This window comes from Protomyctophum parallelum, assembly GCF_964188405.1.
Source record: "Protomyctophum parallelum genome assembly, chromosome: 10".
Taxonomy (NCBI): Eukaryota; Metazoa; Chordata; class Actinopteri; order Myctophiformes; family Myctophidae; genus Protomyctophum; species Protomyctophum parallelum.
Genome location: NC_139704.1, coordinates 8,157,439 through 8,181,579, shown reverse-complemented (window position 1 = coordinate 8,181,579; position 24,141 = coordinate 8,157,439). Strand labels below are relative to the sequence as shown.

General features: G+C 43.1%; 2 protein-coding genes across 7 annotated transcripts in view; both read right to left on the bottom strand.

Moving 5' to 3' along the window:
- The window catches only part of ide (insulin-degrading enzyme), a 33,314-nt gene extending 21,641 nt beyond the window's left edge, over positions 1-11,673 (bottom strand). For 2 of the 5 annotated variants that reach the window (XM_083775648.1, XM_083775649.1), the window contains exons 1-6: positions 11,515-11,673; positions 8,452-8,636; positions 7,590-7,797; positions 5,094-5,263; positions 2,196-2,318; positions 970-1,082 (exon numbers count right to left, since the gene is read on the bottom strand). In XM_083775648.1, the coding sequence (XP_083631774.1) occupies positions 970-1,082; positions 2,196-2,318; positions 5,094-5,263; positions 7,590-7,797; positions 8,452-8,636; positions 11,515-11,606 (891 nt within the window). In that variant the 5' untranslated portion in view covers positions 11,607-11,673. The other 3 variants (XM_083775651.1, XM_083775650.1, XM_083775652.1) reach the window with 3 other exon arrangements.
- Positions 11,674-16,176: 4,503 nt separating this feature from the next.
- The window catches only part of marchf5 (membrane-associated ring finger (C3HC4) 5), a 39,830-nt gene continuing 31,865 nt past the window's right edge, over positions 16,177-24,141 (bottom strand). The window contains exons 3-6 of one of the 2 annotated variants that reach the window (XM_083775773.1): positions 23,637-23,767; positions 22,640-22,823; positions 21,156-21,358; positions 16,177-18,428 (exon numbers count right to left, since the gene is read on the bottom strand). In XM_083775773.1, coding sequence (XP_083631899.1) covers positions 18,309-18,428; positions 21,156-21,358; positions 22,640-22,823; positions 23,637-23,767 — 638 coding nt within the window. In that variant the 3' untranslated portion in view covers positions 16,177-18,308. The remainder of the gene's footprint in view (positions 18,429-21,155; positions 21,359-22,639; positions 22,824-23,636; positions 23,768-24,141) is intronic. The other variant, XM_083775774.1, reaches the window with a different exon arrangement.

The following is a 24,141-nucleotide window of genomic DNA, read 5'->3' as shown; positions in this document are numbered from 1 at the left end:
CAAAATGTTGAGGCTAATGCAGTAATTGGCCAATTTATTATTAGTACAGTAAATTACCGTTGATTTATTGTTCACCCGGCTGGCTGTTTTATATTCAATTTACAATGTAGGCATTTAGCAGACCCTCTTAAACCAGAGCGATTCACAGTAAGAAAGAACACGATGGTAATACATCAAATACATAGTCATCAAGAATCATAAGCAAGCTAATAACCTGTATAATATCTGTACACTGAAATTAAGTATACACTATAGAGTGGAATTGGCTACATAAAATGCTATCTAAATTACATGTTTAGCCTTTGCATATGCCTGTAAGGTCGTCGAGGCTAGTGCAAATGCTACGGCAAGTGCTGCGGGCTATTTCAACTTAAACTAGAAGAGGATTCTGCAGGCATTGCAGAAATAGCTCTCTCTCACACACACCCACCCACTTCAAGTATTGGCCAGAGCAGAAGAAACCCATTTAATTTTCCTCCGTGTTGTGCACATCCGCAGTAAGAATGTGAGACACGTGGGGTGATGCGCATAGATATAAAAACTCAAATAGATGCCTCATTGGCCACTGCAGTTCATTGGAGCGACGTGTCTCCATTGAAGGCAGGAAGTAGAAGTCAAGCAGAAGTGCTGAAGGCACGCTGCGTCGCTGCCCAAGTGATGTCCATGTCCATGTCTCTTGCTGCTGGCCAATCACAGCACGTCTTTTCCGGGACTTCCGTTACGTACGTGGAAGCTTGACATGATTCTGCTCATGCTTCCCAAGAAATCTCGGGAAAATGTTGCCTTCAACGGAGACACGCGCCCCAGAGCCGTCTACCTTTTTATGTCTATGCGCCCACCCACTTTATTTAAGTAATGGCCAGAGCTGTAGAAACCATTTCATTTTCCATGCGTTTTGTGCACATCCCCAGTAAAATAACGTGAGACACGTAGGGGCGATGCGTCCGTCTGTCTGCCACTCTCACTCACCCTGAGATGTTCCTCCTGGAAGGGATGCTCGGGGAACTCTGGAACAGGCACGTTCTTGTTCTCTACCGCCCCAAACAGATCGACCACCATGGAGGTCAGCTCGTCAAGGGACTCTGGAACACCAGGGCAGATGATACAGATGAGGGCAGATAATACACGTGATAAAATGTATTTTGATGGTGTCGTAATGCCCGATTTTACACGTGGTTGCATGCTGAAAATAGCCCATCTACACACAAGCTCACAGCGCAACCCGTATTTATGAGCACAACCAAACACAAAATGATCTCTTCTTCACTAGTCCCTGCCTAACATTTTAGTCTAGTTTATATTTGTTGACGAAATTGTCTATATATTTAGTCATCAACTCATCATGGCTTAGTTTTTATTTCGTTTTAGTCAGCGAAAAAAGTAGTCGAACATTATTTTTTGTCATAGTTTCAGTCGACGAAATAAACACTGAATTCTTTGTTGGCCGGTGTCTCTCAGGGGTTAATGCTAGGTCTGCTCATTTTTGTTCCTCGTCCAATCTCTTTGCTGCCTGGAAATAGCCAAATCTACCATATCACACGCAGCTCACACATTGTGAGCTTGGAAGATGTTGTAGCGGGGCAGTCCAAATTTTCCATTTGAGGTTTAATGGATGTTAGTAAAAATCTAGTCAAATACAGGCTTTGCAAATGTGCCACACACACAAACATCACAGACACTGAGGAGTAATTTAAATGTTTTGTTTTTATAAAATAGCGGAAATAGTTGATCTACAAGCGTACAACATGTCACAAAGTGTATGGTAATTTTTCAACATGGAAACGAATAATTACAATTATCTCAAATAATTGCGATTAGGCGATTATGTCATAATTGTAACAGGCCTACATAAGGCTGGTTCTTGTTCTCGTCCTATACAGACCTACTAACTGACCCAGACAGACAACAACCACTCCGACCTACTAACTGACCCATACTGGTCTTTGGTCAACGCTCTTAATGTGACTGCATTGATGAATGCCATCATACTGTATATGTGATTACCGTATGTGCATTGTGCATGGACACTCTTTAAATAACAGTTAATAATATGTGGATGTGGTCTTACCTCTTCCTAACACACACACACATTCCCATTAGGCTGGTCTTACCTCTTCCTAACACACACACACATTCCCATTAGGCTGGTCTTACCTCTTCCTAACACACACATTCCCATCAGGTTGTGATCTTACCTCTTCCTAACACACACATTCCCATCAGGTTGGAAGAGTAGAATGTGGAGTGGAATTTCAGGAGCTCCTGGCGGATGTCAATCCCATCTTTAACAGGTCTTGTTTCAAGGGTCAATTTGTTACCTAAAAGGGGAAAATAATAATAATTTTTTTTATATATATATATATATATATATCTCAAGACTATAGTGTGAAGTGAGGGGCGCTCTTATCATCGTACAAATGCAAGTCATATTTGGCGGACAGTACATTTGACCCAATTTCTCCTTTCATTGTCAATGGCAAATATTGAGACGTGTGGGGACAAAAGCTGTATATAGGAGGGGCTAGCGCCCCTCAAACAACATATTTCTTTCTCAGTGTCCTTACACGCTTCTCCTGGAGACGTGGAGGAGTTTGTTGGAGGAGGAGCGGCGTGGTCCCTGGGAGGAGATGGCCAGGGACCGCTGCCGCTTCCTGCCGCGAGGTGGAGCGCAGCATCGCCTGCTGCCTGGAGCCTCTGCATCGCAGCGCCATGCATCACAGGCTTACAATCTACCTAACCAGTGCTTCTCAAGGTGGGCTCTGGGAACCCCCCAGGGGTCCTTGAGGTGAGGGGGTTCCAGGAGGTCCCCAGATAAATGATGGGTAGTTAGGAACCAAATGGACCCTTATGTGGCTGTAACTCTGAGGGTTACGGCCAGTGGTCTGATGGATGGGGTTGAGGGACGGCCCGCCCTGTATACATCAGCACGTGTCTTGTTGATTCGACCATATTATTGAACTGCCTTATTTCTTCTAAAATACATTCTTTCCAAATTGAGCTACGGATGTTAATCAAAACACAATACAGTACATTTGTTTAGTTTACAATACTACATATGCGCCCAAAGATACATTTCTATGCCAATTATTTTGCAATATCAGACATCCCTACTGATGAGTGACTTCAGAATTGTCGTGTGTGGGGGGGGGGGGTCATCTCTCTGATCAGAGTTGATCTCCACAGTAAAGACAACTCACTAGCATGCACTTTCTGCACTTCTGTTCTCTTTTTACAAGCTCTACTCCACTTAAACTAACAGCCTACGTTATATTTGAATACGCACATCAATCAGGCTACCCAAGACTGCCTTTTTTCATTAGAATTGGAGCCAATCTGTCGTTAAGACGATGCAAAAACGCTGATCCACGCCTTCGTTTTCCCTCAACTTGATTACTGCAAGGCACCTTTTGCTGGCCTGCCAAAGAAAACAACATGACAGACTACAAATGTGGCAGCCAGAGACCATATTACTCCAGTTTTTAGCCTCACTACATTGGCTCCCAGTGGTTTTTAAGATTGATTTTTAGATTATTTTACTTGTTTATAGAGCTCTCAATGGTCTTGAACCTTCCAACCTACATGGCCTGCCTAGATATGTCCCTAACCACCCAGCTCAGGTCCTCCAGGACCTAGATATGTCCCTAACCACCCAGCTCAGGTCCTCCAGGCCCTAGATATGTCCCTAACCACCCAGCTCAGGTCCTCCAGGCCCTAGATATGTCCCTAACCACCCAGCTCAGGTCCTCCAGGCAACCTCATGTACTGTACTCAGTCACTGTTCTGCCTGATTTGCTGTCGTTTTGTTCTTTGCCATTGTTTTATCGTTGTAACGGCTTGCTTGTTTTAATGCCATTTCACGTTTTAGTTGTTTTCTGTTCTGCTCTGTAAAGCACTTTGAGCTGCATTTACCTATGTATGAAAAGACAGTGTTATATAAAGTGTATTAGTGTTATCATCATCTAGTCCTTCCTTCATGGGAGTAAAGATAAAGCCAATAAATTGTTGATGGCACATTCAAAAGGCCACTACACATAAAATTACATCTACTACAGCAACAGCTGGAGACAATTAGAAGAACAAGCATTTCTATGACAAGAGTTTTGTGTTGCATGTCCAAATGGTACCTGTATCCTGTCCCTTTGACTTAGTTAGTTTCAGGCCTGATCCAGTTCTATTTTTAGAAGGATTAAAGCCTGTAGAACTCAAGGCTGCCATCAGCTGGCTATTCTAGGCTTAGGGCCGTTCTAAACCCACAGCCATCATCATTCACCGTAGTAGATTGTAAGCTCCATCCCTACACACACAATGGATTGATTTCTCAAGTAACATTTTGACTGAAATTGTCATTAATACTGTTAAAATCTTTAATTGGAACGTCGACCAACTAGGGCAAATATTTGGCAGACGCGTCATGACTCGCATCTCCTAATCTAGGGAGCTCTCCGTGTTTTTTTTTTTTTTTTTTTTTTTTTTAGATTTTTTTTTTGCGGCTTACGCCTTTTATTGATTTTTGAAGGGACAGACAGTAGGCTGACAGGAAACGGGAGAGAGATGGGGGGATGACATGCAGTAAAGGCCGTGTCGGGTCCGGGAGTCGAACCCGCGGCACACTGCGACTGGATTACCAGTCCGGTGCCCAGACCGTTACGCTACGGCCTGGGCCCTCTCCGTGGTTTTGACCAGATGGATATACTAAGCTCTTCATTTCTGACTTCAACATGCCTCTCGTTCAAAATATGAATATGAACATGAGCAAGGGATTATTCAGCGACTTTATCCTAATTATAGCGAGGTAAGCAAGCAACATTATTCCTCCCGGTTTTTTGTACGGAACGGAAGGGGGGGCTTTCAGAGTAAAAGCTGCCATATCTGCACGCCACCCCTCCCAACATGGTACTTTATCCCATTCCGAGCACTAAAAACCACTGTCTGATTCTACCATGGGAGGCCTATGGAGGCTAGAGACGGAAGCTAAAATAATTATTTTACTTTAAATCAAATCTCGTGAATGGCCAAGATGGTAATAATAGCTTTTCTCGAGATGCAGTATCTCGTGGTTGGCATGGATTGCGTTTAATAATGTGGTTAAATACCTGTTCCAAATTTACTGAAGGGGTGGTCGGGGTTGCCGGTGGCCTTCTCCAACTGGAACAGCCTCCAGGCATCGTTCATGAGGTTCTTCTCGTGCTCCGAGTCCACAGCGTTCACCTCGCGGTCCTTACAGCTCTCGTCAAACAGCGGGCACAAGAAGAACTGGGCGAACCTTCACAGACAGGACAGAGCAGTGTTGATTTCGTCGACTAATACTATCACGAAAAATGTTCGTCGACTAAAATGTGGGAGATCCAGTATAAGTAAAAGACATGTCCTTTTACACTTGGTTGCATGCTGAAAATAGATATACAAGCTCACAGCGCTTCAGCACATGTCAAATCAGCCATTACAACGGCATCGAGGCCCGTCAAAATACATTTTAGACGACTAAATCAACTGTAGATTTAGTTGCCAAAAATCGTATGACATTTAGTAGACTAAAGACTAGGCTAACAGTAAAACATTTCAGGTGACTAAAATGTGACCAAAACTAAACTGTAAACTATGACTAAAACTTGCTGTCAAAATCAACACTAGAACAGAGAAAATTGTTGTACTCTTAGCACTCCGTCTGAACATTCATTAATCAAAGAGATGCATCATTATTCAAAAAATAACACAGTCCTTCCCCTCTTACACAAGGGTGTTCATTAGCCATTTCAAAAGGGAGCAAACTAAGGGCCCTATTTTCACCAGTGCCTTAGCCCTTAAACTTATTTGCATTTCTAACCACTCCTATAGACAGCAATGTGTGTCCCCATGTCCAAGCACGGAAATAGCGTTTGTTGACCACCAAGTGTCACTGTTGCGCAGCCAGCCAGCCAGCCACACGCCAGGGAGGAGAGCTTGTACAGTACGATTTTTTTTACCATCTTGAAAACATAATATTGTTCAACTAGCCGATTTACATCAAGATGTTGTTTGCTTGTAAATTGGCTATTTGAGCTATTCAAAAATATTTTTCAAAAATGGTTAAAAGACACTGGCGAAAATAGGGCCCCAAGTCATCAATATTTTAGCATTCTTCTGCACTGTCCTTTCCTCCTGTCCAGATGGTGCTCACAATTCGATGACACAGGGGAACAATTAGCCTATGACACAGAAACAGCTGCTGGCTGGACAAATCATTCATAAATAAGTAGGTAAGCCTATCCCGTCAACAGTTTAAATTCTTCCACCCAAAGCCATGTTCTCTCTCAAGCAGCGGAGTAGACACATGAGAAGAACGCCTATGACACTCGTCTCACCCTATGCCCATGGTTTCAGGAAATGCTGAGAATGCCAATTTAGGCCACTGCTTATTACTCTCATCTGTTCATTTGTTACAATTGTACATTCAAGAGTTACAAATCGATTAATGAAAATTGAGGAATTGACTGTGTACTCAAGGCTAGCAGTGGTAATTGGAGACAGATGCAGCTCTGATGGACAAACACGCGTTTGCATATTGATAAGTTAACTCGGATGAACAAATGACATTGATCTTGATTCTTAAATCTTGACTCTAAAGGAAAAACAACATCACTATAGAACCATAATGTAAAAGGAATAGCCATAACCACTTCAACTTTAGATACTTGGATGACGAGATTCAAAAAGGCTCTATACCTTTGGTGGACTGTGCATGCATCATGCGATCCTATATAAAATTTCACACAGAATAAAGAAAATAACAGGTTAGAGAAGAATGTTATTGCAATTCGGTGCCACAACCTACTGTAGCTTACCCTTTTTGGGCATATCATTTTATAGAATATATTTTTTGGGGACATGAAATATTGAGCACCACTGATACAAAAACATAAGGTTTTTCAGAAAACTGTCAGGATTTAGGATTTTGACGTCAGGCCTAAATGGTTTTAACCGTTAAACCCTCTTCACATCTGGACCTAGTGTAACTGATGATGAACTACCCTTTGACTTACGTATGTTTTGCAGCTCATTCACATGGGATTATGTCAAGTCTGAAATGTGCTTTCATTTACCAATGTTCCATTGCATGGGGAAAAAGAGACGCTTCAGTCCTTTTTCAACCAGATCTTAATTTAATGATGTTTGGGACACTGGGCTCACTTACTTCCTGGACTACATCAAGGAAGCTTAGAGAATGACACTTTCATGGACACTTTTTGATGTCCAAATCGAGAACATGTCTTTTCGGAAGTAGATCTGAGCGTTCTTCCGGGTGCTTCAATAAGCCACTTCCATCAAAATTAATAGCAGGGTGCGGGGCAGTCCGCACTCTATCCTTTATAACTATGAGCGTGCCCCAGCAGCCAATAGTACACTCAGAAGAACCATGTAAAAGGTGTGTCACAAAGTGATGCACACTACATATAATTGATATTACACAAGGTTGGCACACCCAAAATGAAAAAACTAAATCTGAGACACTGTCTGAACATGACCAAACCTGCTTAAAAAGGACATACTGAGAAGTCATGATATGACCTGGCTAACAATTATATTAATCAATCAACTTATTAGGACGTTACCTGTCCAGGGCTCCCTGCAGGTGCTCGTGGGACACATCAAAGTAGTAGTTGGTGTGCTCTCCACTGGTGAAGGCGTTGGAGCTGCCTGCGTGCTCGCTGAGGAACTGGCTGTATTCGTTCTCCTTGGGGTACTTCTCGGTGCCAAGGAACAGCATGTGCTCACAGAAGTGGGCCAGGCCTGAGATGTTCCCCGGGTCTGACAATGAACCTATGAGAGAGACACAGGAATCCATCCAGTCAATCCTTTTATCATATTGTATGCACCATAAGCATTTTACATTAGATGCAGTCTTATGCACCAACTGGTCTTACTAAAATAAAAATAAAATCACACCCGTGTGAAGTGAGGGGCGCTAATATATAACTAACTCTAACTCCAACGCCATTAGAGACAACATGAGGTAACAAACATTGAACTAAAGACAAACATTAAACCTGTGTATAGGAGGGGCTAGCGCCCCTCAAAAAATACTTCATTAAGCCCAAGTACCTTGAAATTGTATTGTATACACCAATTATCAGTACTAGATTTACAGCTATAGGCAAAACTTGATAGCTTAGTCATGCATTGTAGACCCATTCAGAGGCAAGCACTTGGCAATCTTTTCACACAATTTTTGAAAACTACTGGTTTAGAAGGCATTAGTACAATCAGCCTCAGGTCTTTGATTGGTGGCTGATTGAATACTTTATTAATCAGAAACGTAAACAGCATGAGGTACAGGTCAGTCAGACATTAAGGATAACAACAAAAAAGTCCTGGCGTGAGGCCTTGTTTCACTTTCTATTGTGGTATTAACGGGTTAAGGATTTGAATATGGTCACATCCAAATGAAAGAGGTGAGACGATGAGATGGATTACCTATCTGTACATCCAGTGCTGCTGATGATTTGTCTGTGGTCGGGTCACTGATCAGCACAGCCTTTAATCCATTGGTGAACTCCAGGCCTCTGTACACACGCTTGTCCTCAGGAGAGCGAATGATGTCACTCACCACCCTATTTACAGCCGGGTCCGTCATTCTGAGGGGCAAGGACGACAGTAGCCTGCAGAGCAAAGGCACACTAAAATCAACTCAAACCCAAAGTGAGCACCTGCTGCAGTGTGCTTAGCCAAGATTGCCTATCCTGTCCTGTTCACAATATGTTTTCTCTTTGCTTGATCATTTGCACCGAGGGCAACACCTAAAAGTTACATCACTATTCAGTCGGGTGTAGCATTCGTTGAGGACAAAGGGTATAGCCGCTTGATTTTTCTATGAATATGAATAGACTCACCGACATAAAGATACATACACCAATACCAACTTTAGGCCCCAACTCATGGCAGACCCCTCAATGAGAGAAGGTAACAGACAAGGCAGAGTAGCTCAACTGGACATTCAGCCCTAGTCAAGGCCATATAACCTGGCAACAGATAACTTGGGAGGGGTTGGGGCAGAGGGGAGAGGGGCGGGGTCTTAATGGGCTGCATTCACACATTCAAGACATTTTGTGCCTGAACACAGCTTTGATGGATGCGTTCTGCCCCCCCGCCAAGTCTATGGTCTAAATGTTTGTTTAGGGCAGTAAATGACGACGTAAGATGTCATCTCGCTCAGCAGTTTGTCATCCACAGCTATTACCATTACCCGTGCATGACCTGAGCAATACATAATATTATTATACATAAATACAATACAATTGAAATGCATGTATTGCATTTGTATGTGACATTATACACTATATACACAGTACTGTATTTTAAACATCTTTCCGTTATCAGCAGGTTTGAAACCCACCACCTAACCTAATCTTTACAAATCTTTTAAAATGCTAAAGTTTACACATCACATTTCAGATCAACACTGTAATAGACTTGAAATGTAAAAAAAAATAACAAAAAACAATAGTTATGTCATGCAATAACACAAAACACACGTGACACTCTTCTGACCTGTGCCAAAGCAATAGGGTGGGTGCCTTCCAACAACCTCTGTACCGGCGGTTAGATAATGGCTAGCCCTAGAACGGCTCTTGTTGTTACATACAGTATGTACAGTATTTCACATACAGAGCCATAGAACACACAGGTTAATTTCAGTTCGGGTTCTACATGGGCGGCCTAAATGTGATGAATGCTCCGTTTGTACTAACCCATTAAATTATTCCAAAGACGTGGTGTGAAAAATGGTCCTCTAGTTTTATATCCATGTGAAAGTTCTGGCACAAAACGCGTATTTAGTTAACTATCTCCACTTTTTCAAGAGATGCACACGGACATCTATCTCTCCGGGCGAGGGGGACCGGAAAAATCGATGAACTGATTTGACAAATACGTCATGTTTACAAATACGTCCCCTCGCCCGGAGAGAAAGATGTCCGTGTGCATCTCTTGAAAAAGTGGAGATAATTCACTAAATACGTGTTTTGTGCCAGAACGTTCACATGGATATAAAACTATAGGACCATTTTTCACTCCACGTCTTTGAAATAATTTAATGGGTGAGTACAAACGGAGCATTTATCACATTTATGCCGCACATTTTCAAATCGACCAGCTCCCGGTGCAAGTCATCTATGCCTGAGATACATGAAAATTTACGAAGTATAATTAAATGATCACAGGCATTCTAGGTCTAGATAATGGCATGATGAGCTTGGGTTTAAAGCCTGACACACACATGGCCTTAACCCATTTAGTTTTCTAGAAAACTTCAAATATTATTCAACAATTACAAAAATGTTATGCTGCTATATACTTCACAACATAGATATAAGAACCACAAAAGGGGTTCCCGTCCTGAAGGGTAAAAAAGAAAGAAAAAAAAACACCAAAAGGGGTTCGTCCTGAAGGGTAAAAGCAACCAAAGGGGGTTCCCGTCACGCCAGGTCCAGTGGTCTTGGGCACACACCCAGTACACAGCAAAGCTGCAAAAGTATTAAGTAGTTGGCCTTTCTTGAATAGATAGGCCTTTTTTCTCTTTAAAAAAAGAATATAATACAAACAATTGACACTAGAGGGTATGCACGTGACATCATCATCAAACCAGGAAGTTATGCGAGAACACCGACTGAGTGCCAAAAAACTACTTTCTGGCCTTGACAGCCCATACATCCAAACAGAAAAGTCCAATATGATTGCATTAAACGACGTTCAACTCACTTTGCCACTCGATTTGCCATTCACTGTATGCATGTGCATACTCTCTATTCTATTGGGACCCTGTGCAGGAAAATCCCACCGAAAATCAGACGAGCCCAACATTTCTGACAGACTTGAATGAGCGCTCAAGAGGGTCCCTTGCCAGTTCATAAAGATGTGCTTCTGTATGTTTAGGCTTTTTTGGGGGGGGGGGGGGTTCAGCTTCTGCAGTGAAAAGCTCGGGCTCACGTCACAGCCTGCCTCACACGACTGGGTCTTATTTAGCTCAATTTTCTAGAGTCAGGCCCACCTGACTTGTTTTGGGCCCCCGCCCCCGGGGACCAGTTCTGCTTACACACCCTTTAAATACAGTTCATTTTCATTAAGCCAACCGTTGTTGCACGTTGACGTTAAGACCGCTACGCTACGTATAGAAAGAAAGACAGAAAGACACAGAAAATAGCTAACTAGCTTGACAAACTGCGAAAGGACGCAAAACGCGGCACGTAATAGTCCTATACGTTAATAAATCTAGTTGTTCCGTGGAGTTCGGTTCCATTCAGAATGTATAGTGTAATCACATTATAAACGGTAAATTATAATATGAGTCTGAGCGCTATAGTCTCAATGAATTGAGAGCTTTTGGTTCCAGAGCTAGCCGCAGCTCTATAGCATGTCGCCCCGGCGGCTACATGAATAGCAGCAGGGCCGAGACGGGACAACAATAGCCCACACAACACATAAAGCTCAAATGAGTAGGCCTATTGCAAAAAGTGTGCTATTTACCTGCTCAGGACCTACCTAAATTGTTGTTTAAAGTAAAAACTATTCCCCGCCGATGATGCCTTCTTCTTGAGCTGTGTGGTAATAAACCTGCTAATGCACTGCAGCATACTTTATGGAAAACACTAATCCTACTGCCTCCACTTCAGCACGACGCCATGTTTAAACAGACCGCTGTAGTCGATCCCAGAAGGACTTCAGGCACGACGCCATCTTTAAACTGACCGCTGTAGTCGATCCCAGAACGATGGCTGAAGTCCCATTGATTGATTGATTGATTGATTGATTGATGTTTTTATTTCACAGCATGCAATCAATCCGACGCAGTTTGTGAGCTTGTAGATCTGCTATTTTCAAATGATTATTATACATTTGAAAACTATTATGCATAGTGAGTAGGTTACTTTGCACTTTGGTATAAGTACATTTTGATGCCAATACTTTTGAACTTTTAAGTACATTTTGAGTACATACTTGTACGGAATATTTCTACATTGCAGTATTGATATTTTTTACATAAAGTAAAACAATTGAGTACTTTCTCCACCACTGGAAAACCTGCAAAACCTGTCAGTCTGTCACACGCCACCATAAATGGTCGTCAGTTAGTCCGTCACGCTCCATATATGGCCTTCTCCATGAAGATCACAACACTGACCTCATCAAACCCTGGATAGCCATAGGCCTACATGGAGAATAAATAATAAATACCCCGATTCCATATATTGATATTAAAAAAAAGTGAATCTCTATGGGGAAAATGAATGGCCGATTTTTCCAGTGGAACCAGAAAACCACGCCCACTGCTATGCCCTATTGAGCTGGAGTTAGATTACATTACCAAATGCTATATGCACATGTGACAGCCTGAAAGATGGAGGTAGCTAGCAAGCTAGGGCATGCCATCTGGTGGAGATGTGTGCAGGGTGCTCTGTCTGCAGAGTACAACTCCAGTTTCAGATTGCGCTGCTGCCTGCCTGCAACGTTCTTGTTTCCAGAAGTGGGAACGCACACTGGCGACTGCAGCCATCAGTTTGAACAACAAACAGCACCCATTTTGCTGAACATTTAGGCCCCTAGGCTATAATAGTCTACCATATCTTAGAGAACAACAGGCACAATTTAATGTATGAGTGTACTAAAAGGTGCACTCATGTCGCTTCATATCGAAGTGAACCAGACAAGCATAGCGTCAGTAACGTGTTATTTTGGAGATGTCTATATGGGTGCACCTCTGTTTAAAGGATCGCCATTAAGACACATGAATGGGCCTGTAGTCTTCCTTGGGTCCTGACTCCTGAACCTTGCAGTGGTCCTTTTATAAATGGACAAGTCCAGAGTCCAGACTAAAATAAATAACACAGCTCGACTTTTTTTCCTACTTGATCCCAAATGACTGGCGATGGGGTCTAGAATGGCCCTGTCGTCCTGCAGTTGTTTCCCCATAGCACTTTTGACCGCAACAAATGGCATAAGTAGGCATATGGCATATGCTTACGAGCTTCACTCTATGCTATGGGGCCTGATCATTGCTGGAGTACAGAGAGTTGGGACCCTGATGGCAGCAGCTTACACAGCCAACCTCAAGGTCACAGGGAAACCTTTATTTATTTTATTTTTGATTATTTTTTTTGCGGCTTACGCCTTTTATTGATTTTTGAAGGGACAGACAGTAGGCTGACAGGAAACGGGAGAGAGATGGGGGGATGACATGCAGTAAAGGCCGTGTCGGGTTCGGGAGTCGAACCCGCGGCACACTGCGACTGGATTACCAGTCCGGTGCCCAGACCGTTACGCCACGGCCTGGGCCGGGAAACCTTTATTTAGTCTCGAAAGACATTGAGGTTGTCGAGATACACATAATACAATATTTCAAAACACAGTACAAGTCATTTGTCAAGACTCAGACAGTCTGCTCTATGGGGTGTCTGGTGGAGAAGGTCGCTCTTAGGTAGGAGACTTTTAGTTCAGCGAATTGAGATGAAGTACATCCCTGCTTTGTTGTTCAGAAACTATTTTTAAAGTTTGGTGCAAGTAAAAGGTGCTTCAAGGGTAAAGTGTATTTATTTAAAGAAAAATAAAGTCAGGTCTATATTATATATTGTTTTTTGTATGGTCAAGAGGGATGACATCTAATGAAATAAACGAAATGACCAAATACATACAAAAAGGCTTTTTAACTGTTGCACAGATGAATGTCTTGGTTGTCTTTATTAGAGTAGTCTACAACGTTAGAGATGCACAAATATTTTCTATATTCAAAATAAACCTCTTTTCAAATGCTTCTGCCTTTAGACTACCAGGCTTTTTGAGGGGTGCTAGTGTTTACCACATTTGTGATGATTTGATTGGCCAGTTTTGTGTTTGTGTGTACCACATAGTGAGGATTTGATTGGCTGAGCACGTAATGTGATGTACGATGATAACACTGGTGCAACTTCTGAGTGGTGCAACCACTCCCTTACGGAGCTATGTGTGGCTGCCTGCCTGGGTCTGAGCACGAAAATAGCATGGTTGTTTTTCACCACCTGTGCGCAACCTAACACACACACGCACATATTAACTGTATATATGATGATTTCGGGTGTGCCAGTACAGTACAGTGACAGTACAGTACAGCAAAGTACAGTAGAGGGACCCCACACGGTAACTGTCATTTCTCAACCGTTTCGGACATGGGGCGGCTCGCCGGAATCGGCCCGGCCCCCTGGGCCATTCCTGTGGGTCTGGATGTTCCAGGGACTCCCTGGGGACCCCCACATGGTAACTCTCATTTCTCTACTGTTTCGGACGTGGGGCGGCTCGCCAGAACCCTGGCCGTGGTCCTGTGGGTCTGGATCATCCGGGGACCCCCGGGGAGCCCCACACGGAGTTGCACCACTCACTTTACATGGGTGTGATTTTTCAAATAACAACAAAGTGTCTTATCTGAAGCACAACCTTCTTCACTGTTATGGTGCAGCTTTCTAACAAACAATTCCTCTTGTTTTAAGTCTCCTTTGACACTGCACACTCAAATTGACATTGATCATTCTGTACATCGTGTACTGTACACGAGAATAACGTGGTCAAATGCGGTTCTCAGCACCCATGCATAGGCCTGTTGGTTCAGTCTGTCGGACCCATTGGTCTACGCACTCCCCCAATCGTGTCTCCTTCTCCTCAGCATCCTACTTCTATTCATAGCCGTGGAGGTGATACCGACATGCGCACGCTCGCAGAATATCAACCGCAATAATGACAGGTTGTATCACAACCTGCCTGTTTCAAGGGGATAAAGGGCTAAGAAGACATGACCAGTGACAAGAATTGGCATATTATCTCCCTGCAGCAGACACGTTTTGCATTGGCCCCTGCAGGCAAAAAAAAAGAAGAAAAGCTTAACGCAAGTCTGTTACATAATATGTTGAGTCACAGATGCAGACCTTTGTTGCTTCGTTGCCTGATAAATCACTCTGAATGCAAATGAGCAACTTCAATGTGGTCCTACCGGCCTTAATAACTAATATGAGCTGAGACGAATGGCTCCGCCTCATGAGGACATTGACATTGTTCTTTATTTTATTTTCCTCACAGCCTTGGTGGACGGTGTTATGGAAAATAACTACCATTATGTGCTGGCTGAAGGTGTCATTCTTTAGGCCACCAAATAAGACCTAGGTTTAGTCACATAGAAAAAAGTCTTCGTTCTATGGATGTACCGATATAATAAATTGCTGAACTTGCCGATAACCGATATAACCTATGTCGATATGATCTCATACTGTATTAAAGAATTACATTTCGTACATTCTGAAAAAAGGCTTAAAAACACTGAATTTGAAAAAAGCAACACCTCTTCATTCCAAAACTTGAGATGCACCCAGTTATTGAAATGTTGGCCCATATCCCAATGTAGTATTTTATTTAAAAATGTTCCAACTTGTTGACCCTTTTGAAAGCTTCCCCAGAAAAGCTTCCCCAGCCTTCATAATAAAATACCTTTTCAGGCTTTTTAAAATATTTTTTTCAACATAATTATAAAATACTGCTAAAACAGATTTATTATTACAGATTAATTGTCCATCCCTATACTTCGTTCCTACTCTCACCTATGGTGATGAAGTGTGGGTCATCATGACCGAAAGAGTAAAGTGGCAGATACAAGCGGCCAAAATTAGTTCTCTCAGACGGGTGGCCGACCTCTCTCCCTTAGAGATGAGGGTGAGAAGTTCAGTCATACGCGAGAGTAGAACACTGGAAAGGAAGGAGTCCGCTAGGTGGCCTCCCGAGCATCTCCCTAGGGACTGGGAGGTGACGTCCCACTGGCAGACCAAGGACCAGATGAAGGGATTATATCTCCACAATGGCCTTGTTGGAACAGGAGAGAGTGGCTATTTTGGTGCAGGAAAGGGAAGTCTGGGGCTCTCTGCTGGAACTGTTGCCTAATTCCAGACAAGTGGATGAAGATGGATGGATGAAGAACGATGGACTTCATAATTCCTACAAACTCAGATAATATGAACATTTCTGTTCACTTGTGTGCCAAGTATTTTGTTTTTTTCCCCCAGGCATGTCTATTTCCTGGTTAGATAGAACAAAGAAAGAAGAATCAGAGAGACTGGCAGCATAGCTGATGAATGGAACTCTTGTCTATTTACTTCATCATGCAACCCTCACCCACTCTCTCCCACATCAAGATTTTGGAAAAATACATTTATTCACAGAATTGGCCATGAAACTATAAATTCAAAAGCAAATGTCTGTACAACAAATTTACACAACTTCAACATACATCTTTTGGCATACAGGAGATGAATTGTGTTTTTCACACGGAGTAGACATTTTCAGATCAAAGGATGCCCGTCAGGCAGGCACAGTTAAGAGATGTACTCATTGTACTGTACACATTAATATTCAAGTGGTCCGTTTTATGGCATGCCTTTTCACAAGTCAGCATATACTGTCGTGTTGACTGGTACTAGCTTTCTTACACTGTTCTAGAGAGGAGTAACTCATGGCTAATTATACTTTATTAATTAGTTGCAAGCTAGATGGCTATGATAGCTGACATAACCGAATGGACTGTTACTTTTACTTTTCATCATACCTCCACATGGTCCCATGGCCTGAAAGTACTCAACGGGAAAGAGAGCAATGAAGTGCAATGAAAAGTGGTTTGGTTCTCCGGGTGTTTGTCACATTAGTAAATACTGGCGGTTAATGAACAGGTGAACGTTTATTAACCATAAAAACAAAGCAGTAAATTTATATTGAATTACAAACATAAATACCACCTCTTCTATTATTATTAGGGCTAAAATATGGTGCCGGTATTTTGCATACCAGATGAACAGTAATGCACTCCAATCTCACCTTGACCATAGAGTACTCTCCACGAAGGACTCATTTGAATAGAACATAAAAAAAAAAATCAACTTTTCCTCAAAAATAAATAAAAGAAAACCCCTCTCTAGGCCACTCGTCAATATCACTCCGAAGATGGCCGGCCTTCTACTTTCAACCCGTTTACAGTCCTGTTAAAGGAGTTGTTAGTTAGGCTTTAGTGAAGTGTGTGGCTCGTGTGAAAGCCTGAGAAAAACAAACTAAAAGCTCGTCATTGGAACCATCACACAGCTTATAAATAACTCAAGAATTGTGCTGCCCGCCCAACCTTTCAACCGCCAACATGTGATGGTGGGTGAAGACGTGGTCTGAGGCGCGTCACAAAAGAAACAGGTGTGGCCAGCGATCCATCAGCAACAAAGCTTTCTAACTAATCACAAGGGGAACATTTGGACCGAGGAAGAGATAAAGCTACAGACATGACGGTGAATACTTACAAGGCAATTGTGTTTAAAAAAAAAAAAACGAACAGACCTCATATAACTTGGTCTAAAACACAGCTAATTGGCCTACTTGTAGATTCTCATCCTTATTCTGAAGTAATCTTGTTAAATAAATAATTTATGTTGTGCCATGTACGTAGGTTTTAGTGATTGGATATATATACCGTAGTGCGCACACAGACAAGTTGCGGGAGACGGATTGGCACTTGTGCCTCATGGGAGCTAATCGGATAAATGGTAAAATGGCATTTGTTGTTTGCTGAATGCTTTGCGGTTGGTGTCGTTTACTCTACCTAATCATCCATCCATATATTTAGGGTTAGGGTTATTTAACCCTAATATTTATTATATTATATCAGCACGAATACATTCCACACAAAGAATGTTCCTCACACTGAATAGAAACCCCACCCGTCTCACATTGGCAAAGGGGACATTTTAAATCTGCAAAATAATAAACATAAAACAATCATTATAAAACTTTGTAATTACACTTGCCCCCATATTTATACACATATATATTTTCCTCTTTATCCTCTTAAAATACATTAAGTATACAACAAAGTACTGGTTATGTGATTGTTCAAACACATCCGTCCTGGCTTACTGCAACATGTCACAAGCCTGCGGGGTGGATGGGGGGGCGGGGGGGGGGGGGGGAGGATGAAGAAACTCCTGTGTTTGTGTGTGTGTACAATATCTAACCACGCATGCTTGTGTCATAAGTTTTAGACGTCAAAGGTTTTATCCGTCTCACCCTTACGAAAGCATTAAGAGATAAAAAAAACAATGCCTGATGGTGATAATATCCTAGTGTCAATGCCAGTGACAGTGCCAATGGCTGTGTGTGTGTATGTGTGTGTGTGTGGGGGGGTGGTGGTCACCATTTTCACCAGAGTTCCTGCTTGAAGTCAGTCAGTGTGTCCAATGGGGTTATCCTCTGCCCCATCCCCCGTCCCCCCCGTCCCATTAGCGGGCCGTCTTTCATGACTCCGGCTCCGGCTCAGAGAAGTTCAGGATCCTGCGGTGGGCTTGCCTCATGTACTGCTGCTGTTTGAAATACACCTTAAATGCACCCTTTATGGCCACGAAGGCGATGCCTCCCTGTAGGTAGAACACACAAGAGGAGGAGGAGGGGGGCTTTAAGGAAGAGCAAGAGACCACTGCTTGACATTTAGACCTAAGGACGGTTTTCTGAAAAACCTGTTTCTATGTCAGTGGTTCTCAAACATTTTCATGTCAAGGACCCCAAAAACGATATGAAATTGGCCACCGACATGTGTTGTTCCAGGGACTCCCACTCCCCAGAAGCAAAGATTTTAGTTAAAAACGTTTGCTCTGAAAGAATATATGTTCAAAGATTTGCACCACATTTTCACGATTTTTCAAAAATTGCAGATCTACAAGCTTGTAGCGTGGCACTCGGTGCCACGCTACAAGCTTGTAGATCTGCAATGTTTCAATAGCTAAAGCATAAAATAATGCTTTAAAACACCAACAGGGGTTCGCCTCCAAAATGGGTTAAGTAAAAGCTACAATCCGTACGTTTTATGTCTCTCCTGACAGAGCGGTAATTGCAACGTTGTCCAAACTACAATAAAGACGGCGTCACATCATTAGTGTACAATCTGCTTTATGACGTTGATTTCTGTCAAGACAGTCAAACAAAGTAATGATAAAATGATTGGAATTGGACAGGGGTGTGTTACCTCCTAGCAACCTGGGACTAGAGTTATGCACAGAGCCAATATCGTGTTTGTTGGACATAAACATGGAAGATTTGAAGGCAAGTTTCCACAGTGGTGGGCAGGACCTCAGTCCGGCACCCTGAGTGCGTTCCTGTGTGTCTGGAACTTCCGAGGACCCCCGGGGACCCCCACACGGATTTGCACCACTCACTTCACACGGGTGTGATTTTTCTTTATTATTTTTTGTATTCAGAGAATCAGACAGCCAGCAATGAGTAAAATGCTCCCAATTTGTTGTCTCTGTGACACATCTAGGGGCCACAATCTGCATTCAAAGATTCTCCTAGAAGCTTTGTCATTGATCGAAAATTAAAACCTGCAGAAATGACCAATACCAATGGAGCATACTATAGTGGTTTGCAACACAAATGGAACCTGAATGAATGCACACGTCTCTCCCTCCCTCTCTCTCTCTCTCTCTCCGAGTGGAGAAGAACATGATGTTCAGCGCAGCTCGTATGACACACAACACAACGCCTGCCACTCTGGTTACCGTGCAGTCCACATTCAGTCAGTGAAGCACTGTGTGTTTGTGTCTGGTGTGTGACTGACATACGCGGTTGCATAGTTAATACATGGCTCATACTGCCACTTATTCATTCACTAGCATGAATGCACAGCATGTGGTCGGGCCCACCGGTAGAAGTAATGTTTGTAAAGCGATATATGTATGGCATTACTGTCTATCGTACTGTATACGTTACACTCCCCCCCCCCCCCCCCACCTGCACGATCGTGGGGTCATGTAGCGTGCACCCCGTGCATCATCAATGTTTTACCATGCTGGGGGCGGGGGGGGGGAGGTGGAGCCGTGGGATCTAGCCGGATGAGAGTGTAAACGGGAAGCACTGGACTTTGGCGGAAGTTATGTTGGGGCTTTACAGATCCGTTTACATTCCCTGCGCATGAAACCCGTGTTGTGACTGGTTGGGGGGAAAAAAGGGAAAACTAGGCTACTCCTGAAAACTTTAGAAGCCAATTGTAGCCAATGAGGGTGGATTATGAGAAATCAAACAAACCCGTCTTGATCACATGACTATGGAGAGCATGTGTACCGATTTGCGTGAAATTTGGATAAAATCTGAAGGAATAATATTAGAAAATGTGTTTCACATATGTCGGCCTCCTAGTGGCGCTATAAAGAGCAAAGGTTTTTCCTTGGCCTCTAGGGAGTTGGCATACAAATCTGCTGGGGGCGGGGGGAAAAATGAAAAGAGCAGTCTGAGAAATCTGAAAGACGCGTTTCGTTGAATGGCTCTAGAGAGACTGTGTACCAATTTGCGTGATGTTTGGACAAAATCTGTAGGTGTACTGTCCAAAAACTTGTTTTGCACAAAGCGGCCTCCTGGTGGCGCTATAACAAGCCGTTCTGGAAATTTTGGGGCAGAGGTTCATCGTTGGCATCCAGGGAGTGTGTGTGCAAAATTTGGCATCGACCGGGTTAACGGTGCCGGAGATTAGCTGTTCACAGACAGACGGATGGACGGACGGACGGACTGACGGAGTGCTAAACATACTCTCTCCCTATGCCTTCGGCCTGGTGGAGACAAAAAGTGGAAATACACACAGAAGTCCCGCCCTATTGACACTATTGTTAGCTTGTAAGTATAAAATAAAGTGGTTATTGGTTAATCAACTAATTTAACCAAAAAAAAAAAATCAATAAAAATTGTTTGTGTAGATTTGTTACATATATTTTATTTTTACTTAAAAAAAAGTGCTTCTTGGTTTAGATGAATCAAAACCGTCATCGAAAGAATAATCACTAAGAAGGTAATCGATAGCTGCAACCCTACTACATTAACCCATTTAGACCATTTAGGGGGTCCCCTGGAACAACATATCTTCAGAAGGGGGTCGGCGGCCAAATACATATATAATTTTTGGGGTCCTTGACATGAAATAGTTTGAGAACCACCGATATAGAAACAGGTCTTAATGTGTTAAAAAAAGTGCTTCTTGGTTTAGATTAATCAAAACCGTCATCGAAAGAATAATCACTAAGAAGGTAATCGATAGCTGCAACCCTACTACATTAAATAAATTAAGTAACTGACTGCAAGGTGTGTCTGTATATACGCACCAGGATGGTCCTCTGCAGGTTGGAGTTGACGCTGCTGAACATGAGCTTGCCCACGATGGTGGCTATGGTGGGAAACACCAGCGCACCGCACAGGATCCTGGTGGCCGACACGTGGTCCGCCAGAGGGCTGGCCTCCGCTGGGATGCGAGGAACGGGACAGCCCAGCCCTGCACAGCACCCAGAGGAAGTTGGCATCATAAAACCTAATTTATATTTGGTGTCATTTGACAAAAAGAAGCGATCAGTGTGTTGTTAGTTTCTTCTAGATTATGTTTGGTAAGTGACACTGTCATGCAACGGCGTATGCATTGAGCTCAAGCTATTATTAGCAACAGATTGCATTATGTTATTACATTCCGATGACAGAATTAATGAGTGGAGAAAGCAGCCTGCCACAGGAGACCAACGCTACTAGCAGTGCAGAGGGCCTGGCATTTGGCTCTCCGTGCGGATGTGTGTATGCATGTGCCAGTGTGTGTACAATACATGCACGTGCGGTTTGTGTTCACAAACATTTTAATTTTAATTTCAGCAGGGAATATTTCAGCAGGCCATGATACAAAACAAATTCATTGTCAGCAAGTTACCACCACCGTTTTCAATGTTTCTTTTAAATGTTATATTATTTCTCAGTCTAGTTTGAAGTTCTATACCCATTATAAATTCAGTTTGTATTGAACTTGCTTCTGTAGGAGACGCATTCTTCAATATTTTATAGGAAAACTGTTCCAGCAAAACTGACAGTCTCTCATCACTGCCGTGTAAACGCTGTGTGACTGTGGAGACCATTACCGTTATACCCCAAATGGACACATGCGGCCAGTCATTGGGGCAGTCTGCACCGCTCAAAAATATTGATGTTTTGACGTGTTGTGAGCTTGTATGTTTGCCAATGTTAGCGAGCTGCACCTTGGTATGATCTATGATGATGTATGAACGAAAGCAGTGATTTCCAACCAGTGGTCCAGGGACCACCAGTGGTCCTTGAGGTGGTTCCAGGTGGTCCCCAGCTAAATGATGGAGAGTTGGTAACCAACTTTATGATGAATTGAACAAGGTGGGCCCTCTTGTAAACAAGTGTAGCGCTTTATTGGGTCGTCCACTCACTGTTAAACAGTTTTTGTATTGAGTTGTGCTTGAAATGTACTGTAATTCTGCAAATTGTTAATAAATACTTGGATCAATCAATCAAACTGGGCCCTTATTAAATCTTTAACTCTTGAGTGTAAAATGAAACCAAATGGACCCGTAACCTCTGCATTACTTAATTTACAAGAAGTCTACACAATTATAGAATGTAGAATCTTATCCAACAATAACAACATATTCTTCAGTTTTGGGTCTGAGAGGCTAAATGTCATCAAATTGTGGTCCGTGGCTCAAATGCCAAATACATAATGGGCCTTGATATGAAGATGCTATTGAGGATCTGCAGCTTGTTTGAGTACTTTGTTGGGGAACCAGTGAACTAAAGTATTCCTGACCTGGGAAGATGCTGTTGAGGATCTGCAGCTTGTTGGAGTACTTCCTCCATAGCCGAAGCACATAGTCTTCCCAGCGGATCATCTTCCCTAGGATGAGCATGACGGGGATGGTGGGCAGGCCGATGAGCAGGAACAACGGGTCTGCACGCTCCATCACATCCAAGCCCTCCTTGTGGCCCACCACCTGGAAAAGGGAAGGGAAAAGCGACAGTAGAATTAATGTTCATGACATTCAAATTCATTTATTCTTTCCATTTTTCTTTTAGGTTTTATGACAATTACACCCACACAACCTGGACGTTGAACATTCAGTGGACTTTCTGTGGTCTGGGGTTTTCACTGTGTTCTGAAGCCTTTTGAAAACTGTTTTCTTTTTTTGCAATGAAAACAGGCAAAATCCCTCAACAGTGACATCTGCTGGCAAATTCTTATGTCATGTCATATATGTGATTTGTGGACTGTTACATCACAGTAGGCGAGTCCACAGGCAAATCAGAGCACTTGTTGGAGCCAGAAAACCCCAGACCACCGAAAATCTGTGAACAGAACAGAAAGGATGAGAGGTTTTTAAAATGACCAATGTTTCATGGTCAACAAAGTATTTGCATCGTGACTACCAGTTGTGCACCATCTCCTCCTTTCCGTTCAGGTCCATCTCCGGTGGTCAGCACCTCCACACTATTGGTGTGCGCTAGCTCTTTGTTAATTCAAATGAATATGACGGCACATAAATCATTACAATGGGGCAGCCGTAGCTTAGTGGATAAAAGGATAACACAAAAAAAGTTTAAAAAAAAAAGGTCACCGGTTCCCCTTCCATCCTGCCAAGTAATACATGTCAAAGAGTCACTTTGGAAGACACTTGACCCCCAACTGCCTGCCTGCCTCCCACCAACCCCCATCATGACCATCTGAGCAGCCATCAGCTTGCGTGAAATGGAATTTCTGTTCACCGTTTAAAAAAACAAATCCTCCAACACTGAGACGCTACCATCACCTGCATGACTGTGACGGCTCCATAAGTGACAGCGGTCCAGTAGATGGAGCCGACCATGATGCCGGCCGCAGCGAAGGGGCCCGCCTTGGACACCAGACGGTCAGCGAGGTCCAGAACATACACCACTGGACCTGAGAGAGAGAGAGAGAGAGAGAGAGACGGTCAGCCAGGTCCAGGACATACACCACAGAACCAGAGAGAGAGAGAGAGAGAGAGAGACCATAAGGGGTCCATTTAGTTCCATTTATACACTCTCTGAGTTACAGACCCATCTACTGTACATTTGGTTCATAATCATAACTATCTCTAATTTAGCTAGGGATCCCCTGGACCTCCCTCAAGTACCCCTAGGGGTCCTCGGACCCCACTTTGGGAACTACTGGTCTAGCCCTTGTCCCGTAAGCATGATGTAAAATCAACAGCAGCAACTAGCCTACTGTATCAGTTGCTTTGACAGGAAACATATTCTTTACCCCCTCAAAATCTACAAGGCTGTTGAAACAGC